This window comes from Vulpes lagopus, chromosome 5 (assembly GCF_018345385.1).
Source record: "Vulpes lagopus strain Blue_001 chromosome 5, ASM1834538v1, whole genome shotgun sequence".
Lineage (NCBI taxonomy): Eukaryota > Metazoa > Chordata > Mammalia > Carnivora > Canidae > Vulpes > Vulpes lagopus.
In genome coordinates, this window is record NC_054828.1 from 72,096,035 (window position 1) to 72,106,417 (window position 10,383).

General features: G+C 48.5%; 1 protein-coding gene across 1 annotated transcript; it reads right to left on the reverse strand.

Annotated features, from left to right (window-relative positions):
* Nucleotides 1–2,724: 2,724 nt before the first annotated feature.
* On the reverse strand, nt 2,725–5,717 carry LORICRIN (loricrin cornified envelope precursor protein). Its single transcript, XM_041756475.1, has 2 exons — nt 5,639–5,717; nt 2,725–4,216 (listed from the first exon to the last, which is right to left on the reverse strand). Exon 2 carries the CDS (start codon nt 4,192–4,194, stop codon nt 2,956–2,958), a length of 1,239 nt encoding a protein of 412 aa, XP_041612409.1. The 5' UTR covers nt 4,195–4,216; nt 5,639–5,717; the 3' UTR covers nt 2,725–2,955.
* Nucleotides 5,718–10,383: the final 4,666 nt, after the last annotated feature.

Genomic DNA, 10,383 nt, shown 5'->3' on the forward strand with positions numbered 1-10,383 from the left:
ACCCAAGCCAAAGGCAGATGCTTAACTGAGTCACCCAGGTATCTATTTATTTTTGCTTTTGTTGCTTGTTTTTTGTTGTCACATCCAGCAAAACCAATGTCAAGGAACTTTATCCCTATGTTTTCTCCTAGAAGTTTTACAGTTTCAGGTTTTAAATTTTAGTCTTTAATTCACTTTATTTTTTTTAATTTTTATTTATTTATGATAGTCACACACAGAGAGAGAGGCAGAGACACAGGCAGAGGGAGAAGCAGGCTCCATGCACTGGGAGCCCGATGTGGGATTCGATCCCGGGTCTCCAGGATCGCGCCCTGGGCCAAAGACAGGCGCTAAACCGCTGCGCCACCCAGGGATCCCTTTAATTCACTTTAAAATCTTTTTTTTTTTTTGCAGTGTTGTATTGGTGTAGTTTTCTTTGGGTTAATCCTGTTTGAGTTTGACTTATCTTCTTAAATCTGTAGATTTATGCCTTTCACAAATTTAAGTAATTTTGATCTATCATCTCTTCCAATATTTTTTAGTCACACATTCTCTTCTCCTTTTGGGACTCTGATTACCCTAGCTCTTTTGCAGTGCCACAGGTTCTTGAAGCTCTCTCTCTTTTCTTCTTTTCCAGCCTATTTTCTGTCACTGACATTGGATAATTTCTATTGATCTATTTTTGAGTTCACTGATTCTTTACTGTCATTTCTATTCTGTTGTTGAACCTATGCAGTGAATTTTATAATTTTCAATTCTAAAATTTAATTCTATAATTGTTTATTAAATTTTTAGTTCATAAATTTCCACTTCATTCTTTCTTTATATCTTGAATTTCTTTGCCAAGATTTTCTATTTTATCAAGTGTGTTTGTAATTTCTTGTTGAAGGTTTTTTAAAGTCTCTGTCAAAAATCCCAAAATATATATCATTTCAGTGTAGTATTGTGTCTTTTTTCATTCAAGTTGAGATTTTCCTGGTTCTTAGTATGATGAGTAATTTTTGACTGTGTGCTAGACATTTGGTATATTGTGTTATGAGCCTCCAAATCTTATTGAAATCTTCTACTATAGCAGGTCTCTGCTAATACTGCACCAGTGAAGTGTGTGTGTGTAGGAGATATTATCTTCTCACCCCTAGGTCCAGGTAGAAGCCCAATCTTCCAATTCTTTTTTTTTTTTCCAAGATGGTTGGCTTAAGTAGGGTGGATATTGTCAAAAAAGATTTCTGCCTTGGTAGGTCACATCTTTATCTCTTTCTTGATCCTTTGGATAAAGAAAATAGTTTTGGGGGGATATTTTTTTTTTTTTTTGCCTGCACCTGTTGGCATTTCTTGGTTGTGAACTTTCCAGTGCCCAATCTAAGATAAATAGGAGGCATAAAGAAAACCCAGGGAACTTACCACAGTGTCAGTCCTCAAGTTCTGAGGACTGTAACTATTTTGCCTTCTCTCCACCTTTTAGACTTTCCAAAAAAAATTTTTTAAAATATATTATGCCCAGATACTTTAGTTATACTTAGCAGGAACAATAGAAAGAAATTAATCTACTCCATATGGTACAGAACTAAAAATCCTTTTATTAAAAAAACCCCAACAACATAGAAATAACTGTTTGGACTTGGGTCTTTAAAGCTGCTGTTTTGATTGTGTAAATGGAAGAGTTGGGGAGGGATAATTTGTCTTTTTGTCTCCAGCAATGAATGAGTAGGTAGAGTACTTTGGTTTTTTGATGTAGCAGTTGCTTTGCTTTGAGTAAATAAAAAAGTTAACATTTACCTAGAGCTAGTAGAATTAGGATATGAAACGGGGCCTGGGAGAGTTCCTGACCAGGTTGATGTTCTACATCTCTTTTGTAAGCTGTGTAATTAATGGAGCAAGTGTAGTTTCTTCCTTGTTAATTGGTATGCTTCCTGTATTTCCCCATGACCTCTCTGGTACTGGTGTTTATTGTATACATTTATGGTGTATATTCCTAAATTGGGTGAATCTCCTTTAAAAGAGAAGGAAACAGCTCCTCTACATCCTCTTTTCATTACAGGTGCCTCCTAAACAGTCTTACAGTCTTACACACTGTAGGGGGTCACCAATATCTGAAACAGTTATCCTCTCTCCTGTGAGTCTGGGTAGCATAAGCTGGTCCTCCTCACATGCAGCCACCCTGCTTTCGGACCTTGAAGAGTAGACGCTGCACTATGAAAGATAGCATTTCCCCAGGGCAGACCTGTCTTTATTTTTTATTTATTTATTTTTTAATTTTTATTTATTTATGATAGTCACACACACACAGAGAGAGAGAGGCAGAGACACAAGCAGGCTCCATGCACCGGGAGCCCGACGTGGGATTCGATCCCGGGTCTCTAGGATCGCGCCCTCGGCCAAAGGCAGGCGCTAAACCGCTGCGCCACCCAGGGATCCCCAGACCTGTCTTTCAAAAGCACTGAGCTCAAGGCCAAGACCCACAGTGGCTATGCAACCCACCAGGAGCTGTTTATAGAAATCTCTTCCTAGGATTTTTGTGTTTGAGGATCATCTCACCATCATAAGCCATAAACCAAATCCTTGTTTATTGGTTGCCAGCCATTCCTCACTCCTCTGCTGACTCTCTTCTATCCACCCCCTCTTCTTCCCCCAGTAGAATAAATGTGTTTGTTGAATGAATGTACACGTGGATGAGTGAATGGAGGAGAGATGAATGAGATAGTATGAATGAACTTAGACGCTACAAAGGTGCCGGAAACGCAGAAATTCTCATGAATTGCAAATTTATTGACTGAGGATGTAGCGGGTTGGGAGGTAGTTGTACAGAAACCAAAGAGGGAAAAATGCAGAACAAGATGCAGCCCCAGAACTCAATGGCTCCAGTGTTGACACCTGAAGGATTTGGGGACCTCAGGGCAATATCATGAGAGCGCTAAGCCCACTGGCGCCCGCGGAGAACACCTCCAGCTCCCTCTTCTCCACGGCTCCCCGCGGGCCTTACTTGGCTGGCCAGGTAGGCGCCTGCTTCTGCTGGGTCTGGTGGCACACGGGGACGCCCTTGCCACCCCCGGAGGGACCGCTGCTCCCGCCGCTGGAGAAGCAGCCCCCGCCGCCCCCCGACCCGGAGGAGCCGCCGCCGCAGCCCCCGCCGCCGCCGCCGCCGCCGCCGCAACTGGAGAAGCAGCCCCCGCCGCCCCCGGACCCGGACCCGGAGGAGCCGCCGCCGCAGCTCTGCTGGGGCGCGCACGAGGTCTGGCTGGTCTGTTGCGACGAGAAGTAGCCGGAGCCGCCCCCGGAGGAGCCCCCGCCGCAGCCGGAGCCGCCGCCCCCGGAGGAGCCCCCGCCGTAGCTCTGGCACTGGACGTGCTGGCCGGAGCCGCCGCCGCCGCCGCCGCCGGAGTAGCAGCCGGAGCCGCCGCTGGAGGAGCCGCCGCCGCAGCCGGAGCCGCCGCCGCCGCCGGAGCAGCCTCCGCAGCCGGAGCCGCCCCCGGAGCCGCCTCCGTAGCTCTGGCACTGGACCTGCTGGCCGGAGCCGCCGCCGCCCCCGGAGTAGCAGCCGGAGCCGCCGCTGGAGGAGCCGCCGCCGCAGCCGGAGCCGCCCCCGCCCCCGCCCCCGCCCCCGGAGTAGCCTCCGCAGCCGGAGCCGCCGCCGCCCCCGGAACAGCCTCCGCCCCCGGAGTACTTGACGCTCCCGCCGGAACCTCCCCCGCAGCCTCCGGAGCCTCCTCCGCCGCCCCCGCCGCCTCCGGAGCAGCCTCCGCCCCCGGAGTAGCCTCCGCAGCCAGAACCGCCGCCGCCGCCGCCCCCGGAGTACTTGGTGCTCCCACCCGAACCTCCTCCGGAGCCGCCGCCGCCGCAGCCGGAGCCTCCGCCGCCGCCGCCCCCGGAGTAGCCTCCGCAGCCGGAGCCGCCGCCGCCCCCGGAACAGCCTCCGCCCCCGGAGTACTTGACGCTCCCGCCGGAACCTCCCCCGCAGCCTCCGGAGCCTCCTCCGCCGCCTCCGCCGCCTCCGGAGCAGCCTCCGCCCCCGGAGTAGCCTCCGCAGCCAGAACCGCCGCCGCCGCCGGAGTACTTGACGCTCCCGCCGGAGCCGCCGCAGCCACCGGAGCCGCCGCCGCCGCCGCCGCCGCCGCAGCCACCGGAGCCGCCGCCGCAGCCACCGGAGCCGCCGCCGCCGGAGGTCTTCCCGAAGCCCATCGGGGGCATGGGGGTGGGCTGCTTTTTCTGGTGAGACATCTCGTTCACGCGGGAAGGAGCCCTGAAAGGAGAGCAGAGAGCAGCCCTGGACCAGCCTTGCGAGGATGCGGCGGCGGCTGTGGCCCTGGGCGCCCATCAGCCGCGGAGCAGCACCCCCAGGCCGGCCCGGCCCGGCTCGGCGCCCTGGTTCAGACGTGGCGGAGCGCTCCGGGGCGCTCCTAGGATTAGTGCTTGCAGAGCAGAGTCGCGCTCACCTCAGAACGTCTTTACTAAGCTTTAAAAAGACCAGGTAGTGTTGCCCATTTCTTTCTCCTGGCTCTGCCTCGGACATCTGCTAGGTGATTTGGGGGCAAATAACCCTCACTCCCTCCTCCGTACGCAATTCTTGTAGAATGAGAGGGTTAGGGCACGTTATCTCTCAGGTCTCGAATCCTCACAAGAATTCTCCCAATGCAAATAGAAGTTAGCACAAACCTCCACCTACAGGGGGCTGTGTGTGTGTTACCCACCCCTGGCACAACAGAGGGAGCTTTGTCTGAAGGTCAGAAGGCTGTTGCTCCCCACTCCCCGTTCTCTGCAAAAGCTCTTAGGTCAGGGGCTCCTGGGTGGCTCAGTCACTTAATCTTCAGACTCTTGATTTCAGCTCAGTTCATGATCTTGGGGTCATTAGATTAAGCCCAGCAGTAGGCTCCTCATTCAGCAGGGAGTCTTTAAGATTCTCTCTTTATCTCTCTCTCTCTCTCCCCCTCCCCCCTGCCCCCCTCTCCTCCTCTAAAATAAGTAAATCTTTAAGGAAAAAAAAAAAAAAAGCTCACTGAGCCTAGCCATGATACCTGAACTAGTTACCAGAAAAGGCTTCTCCCTGGTCCTGTTTGGACACAGAGGAAAGGACCCAGTGGTCCTTTGGACCAACATTTCTGACCCAAAGAGGTAGGCTTTGCTTACACCAGGCTTGGTTGAGGGACCATTGCTAGTAGGAAGTTGTGTCCCAGCATCTCACACCATTTCTCTCCCAGCACCGGGTTCCTGTGCTTCCCCAAATCTCCCCCATTGGCAGCATTCTCTGAATTACTCTCCCTATTCTCCCTTACTCCCTGGAAGTAAGATAGCCTCTCCTCCTGACACGTGGCACAGGGTTCATCCTGCCCACTCACAGGAGCAGTCTGCAGAATGTCCCTCTGTGCCCATCACTGGCCTGCTCCTACTGGGATGCCAGAGAGACAGGAGATACTCTTGCCTTTGTGGAGTTCCCATTCTGGCCAGAAGATTAGAGACACCATCTGCACAGCAGCAGCTCACCACTACCACCCACCCCCCAACTTCCAACCTGAATTCCCTCTAAACATGAATGCACTTGGAAAGGTAGAGGTCTTGTAGCTTCCAAAGAGGAGAGAGGCCTTGCAGGTCTGTCTCTTGGTCTACCTAGCTGCAGCAGGGCTGGAGAAGACTAGCTGGGAAGACAAGAGCCAGAACTCACACTTACCTGAAGCACGAGGGGCTGAGTGTGGAGAGGAGATGCTGGCTTCTGTGAGCAGCACTGGAGCTCCCAAGGTTTTATACACTGAGCCCTGACTCATCTATTGATCTGAGCCCGCCTTTCATGTTTAGACTCAGTTATGTGACCTATGGCTGTCACCCCACCTGTCTGTTGATTACAGGCACAGGGTGGCCCATTCATGAAGATTTTGGCATACTCAAAATGAGCAGCCTAGTGTGTAACTGGCCCCTTCTCTGATGCAACTATATGGCAGCAGGGATGGCTAGCCAGAGTGGATGGTAGACATTGTTTCCAAAACCTCTGGCAAAGACCTAGGTCTGTGACTCTTGAGGTGGCCCCAAAGAGTCACACTGGAGATCTCAGTCCTTAGTGTGAAGAGTAGGACCTCCTATTTGGCTTCTAATCCCATTGCTTGGAACCCTCAACTTTATAGAGAGCCTGTTCCTTTTTTTGCCAACAGTTTCTCCCCCCAGTGTTTCATGTGTGATTCACTGAGGTGTTCCTGTCTTGAAACTGGCATAAGAGTGGGCACAAGCCTCCAGTACTCACTTCTGGCATGGCCAGGGCTACAAATAATAGGACGTGGGTGTCTACTTTGATTTACTCCTGGATATTTATTCTTCTGAAAAAAGTGCAGATGAACAAGCTCAAGAGCTTGACCATGTGGTCCTTCCCACCATGGCCCTTTGGCCCTGGCATCCTGTGGTCTTGTGTGGTGACAGTGACCTCAGCCTATGAGGCAGCTGTGGAATGGAAGGGATTTGAAGTTAGGTGACTAGATTCGGGTGCTCCCCATGCTACTTGCCAGCTGTGTCACCTTGGACAAAGTCACACCACAGGAGGCACTCAGTAAGTATTTGTTGTCTATTCAATGAAAAGGCTTCTGATGCTCAGTTACCTTGTCTATTGAATAGTAATATCTATTTCATAGGCTCAGGAAGAGGGAAGAGTCTTTTTATTGTTTTCTCCTATTACAGCACAGTTTTACCTCCAACTTGGCCTGCCTTGGACACCAAGGCTAGAAGGGAGTCTATGGATAGCTAGAGGCAAGTTCTTAAGTAAGAAAATAACTTAAAAATTCTCCATTGACCCTAGACTGGTAGCATCACCTCTGTGTGTGAACAGCATGCTCCTCTCTTCTTTCATCACCAGAACTCAATTGCTATTGTTTAAGATATGGCATTTGAATTTTGTTCCACCCACCTATGTGTTGAAATGACAGCTCCAGTAATAAGTTGACTGTTAATTATGGTGGCTTAGTGATCAAGTGATCCTGATTAGAGTGTGGTCTTCAGAAACTTGTGGCACTAGTTCTAGCTTGGATGGCATGAACCCAGGCAAACCCACATGATCCCCTCCTGAGAGAATAGCCAGAAGGGAAAAGCCAGGATCTCTTGGTGAAAGCATGTTTCTCAGCTTGAAGCTGAGGCACCAGGGAGATTTTGTTTTTGTTTTTGTTTTTTTTTAAAAAAAACCTTCCCGTTGTAGCTTTTTTTTTTTTTTTAAGATTTTATTTGTTTATTCATGAGACACACAGAGAGAGGCAGAGACACAGGCAGGGGGAGAAGCAGGCTCCATGCAGGGAGCCAGATGCGGGACTCGATCCCAGGTCTCCAGGATCAGGCCCTGGGCCGAAGGTGGCACTAAACCGCTGAGCCCCCCGCCCCCGCCCCCGCCCCAGGCTGCCCACCAGGGAGATTTTGAAAGAAAACCGGCTCCAACTGTATGATTGCCATGGGTATAACAAAGAATGGTTTTACTTAGTTGGTTGTGTGACCAACTTCTCCCCTGGAGAAGGGGAGAAAATACAGATCATGTGCAGTTCTAGCCCTGATTTGTAGACCCATGTTGGCCCATTACTCTGTGTTCTCTAGAGTAAAATGTAAGTTAAAGGATTTCAGCAGTGCATTCTCAAGGAGAAAAGTCTTTAATTTTGAAATCATGGCCTTCCGACTTTGTGTGTGTTAAAATTTAAAGTGTTGGAAACTGCAGGAGACTGTAGTTGTTTCTTTCAAGTTCTTACTTGATGAAACAAAAACAAAAAGCAAACAAAACACATTTGGCTATAATAGAACAGTTACCATATTGTTTTGAGGGAGATGTTACTACACTACGAAATTCTGAAGTTTGGGAACCCTCAAGTGCAGGTTCCCAAAGCCTCAAAGGGCAATAATCTTCAAATTGCCCACGTCCATTTGGAGAGTTCATGTTCTTAAAAGAAATATATGATGTTTTCTTTCTTTCTATAAGATATGAGATGCTAGGGCTTTATTCATTAATCCAGACAACAGCAGTGTGCTGGGTACTGCAAGGAGTATTATGAAAGAGTCAGAAGCCTTGTTGAACCTGTGCACAGATAACCTTGGTGGATTTGGGAGAGAGATACTCCATGCCTGCCTTTGCCTCCCTAGATGGCATTTAATAAGGAAACTCTTTTTTTTTTTATTTTTTTTTAAACTTTTTATCTTTTTTTTTTTTTTTTTTAAATTTTATTTATTTATGATAGGCACACAGTGAGAGAGAGAGAGGCAGAGACACAGGCAGAGGGAGAAGCAGGCTCCATGCACCGGGAGCCCGACATGGGATTCGATCCCGGGTCTCCAGGATCGCGCCCCGGGCCAAAGGCAGGCGCCAAACCGCTGCGCCACCCAGGGATTAAGGAAACTCTTTAAATGAGTACACCTACTTTGATAACATGTAGAAAAGGGTGATGCAACATGGTATTGACAGCAATGCTAGATCTTGTGGCTTTAAGTTAACCTTGCCTGAGGTGTGAATACATAACTTTGTTCTCCGTTTTATCTCCTTAGACCAGGGGTAGTAAGGTATTGTGTAGACAGCAACTGATTATCACATTTCATCAAATCAATGAAGAAATGATGGAAGTTTATAGAATTATTACACTTGGGCAGTTGGAGTTTTATAAAACTTTATATGCCATAGTTTAAAGATTTATAACCTTAGACACTTAGCCCAAAATATGTGCTTACTAACATGCCTGAATTCTGTTGCCTCACAGATTAGATCTTGGTTCCTGCCTGTACCTGTATCCTTAGAGGGGATGGGCTGTAAAGCAAATGCATCAGTGTCCAGTGTAGTGCCATGTGTTAATAGCTGCTCAGTAAATCCTGGTGGAGATGAAGGGAGTTCTTAATGTCTGATGAATAATAGCCCTGGTGCAAGGAGGGGCATGGTTCCTGTCCCAGGCAATCCTCAGTCTGAGGGGAGATCATAGCTTTTGAGTTTGGGGAGCCCCCACTCTGAAAGAAGCCTGTTCATCACAATCTTTAAGTATCTAAAACTACACCAATGCATTTTCATGGCTGAAGGCTAACAACCTACCTACCTGAGAGTTAAAGGATAATGGATGGTTTGCAAAGAATAAAATGGACACAGGGCAAGGGCTTAGGAGTATTGGCAGGGCAGGCATAAAGCTTGGAAGCCCTTAGTATTGTCTATATTCAGTGGGAAGTTTCCCCTTAGAGTCCTGCCCAGAAGGTGCCTCAGAGCCTCAGACACCCCCCAGGCTACATTTCCATCCTCTCTCCACCTCTTCTGGGTTAGCAGTTTGAAGAGGTGGTTGTCGTTGTTAGAAGTCTGGGAGTAAAAAAAAAAAAAAAAAAAAAAAAAAAAAAAAGGTCTGGGAGGACAGCTCTGTGGTGGTTCACAGTTGTAGAATTCCTTCTCTAGGAAGCTTCTCTAGGTTCATCTACCCACTGGTTCCATCTTCTTTGCCACTTTCCCTTTCCAAGTCCTTAAGGAACAGTTGTACTAGTTACAGCCTGCTAATGACACATCTGGTAGCCTTGTCTCCTTTTTCAAATCATAACTGTTCTTGACAGCCAGGTCCCCATTAGTTCTTTAGTCTATACACTAAGATTTAAAGAGAGTTCATAGCATCCTGGGGTTTTATCTTGACATGTTGACTCTTGAATGACTCTTTTGGGTGCTCCTGGAGCTCATCCTTGCATGGAGAAGGAGGCCCACAGTTGAGTCATTCCAGATGCATGGAAGATGGGCAGTGTGCCTGCCCAAGGACTGCACTTGCTTGGCTCAGACACTTTGTGTGGACAGACTGTGGTGTTTATGAACTGCTGCCACATAGGTGTTTTGTCTGTTCCTCACAAGAGTCCTGTGTGGGGTGCCTGTGTGGCTTAGTTGGTTAAGTGTCTGCCAACCTTTGGGGCAGGTCATGGTCTCAAGGTCCTAGGATCAAGCCCCTTGTCGGGCGCCCTGCTTGCAGGAGCCTGCTTCTCCCTCTCCTCCCTGCTTCGTACTCTCTCACTATCTCTCTCTCTTAAATAAATAAATAAATAAATAAATAAATAAACAAATAAATAAATAAATAAAATATTTAAAAAGACAAACAAAACAAAAACAAGGTCCTATGTGCTCAGTGATATGTTATCCTTGTTTCCCAGATAAGGAAGCAGCCCATCAAGACTAATGGAATTGCTCAAATTGCCACAACCTTTTAAGTGGCGAAGCCAGGATTTAGACTCAGTTCTTTTGATTCCAAATCGTGCATTATTGCCTAGTACTACATGTCTCTTCCTTATGAATCAATATAGGCAGAGTGAGGGGATGACATCCCAGTCAGGCTTAGCTCCACACCCTGCTTCTCGTGGTCTCGTGGCCCTCTCCCAGCTGCTCATGGACAGTTCTGCTCACTGGTGGGCTGCTGTAGAGGTCATCTGATCAACTCTTAACACTGGTGAATGTAGATGAAG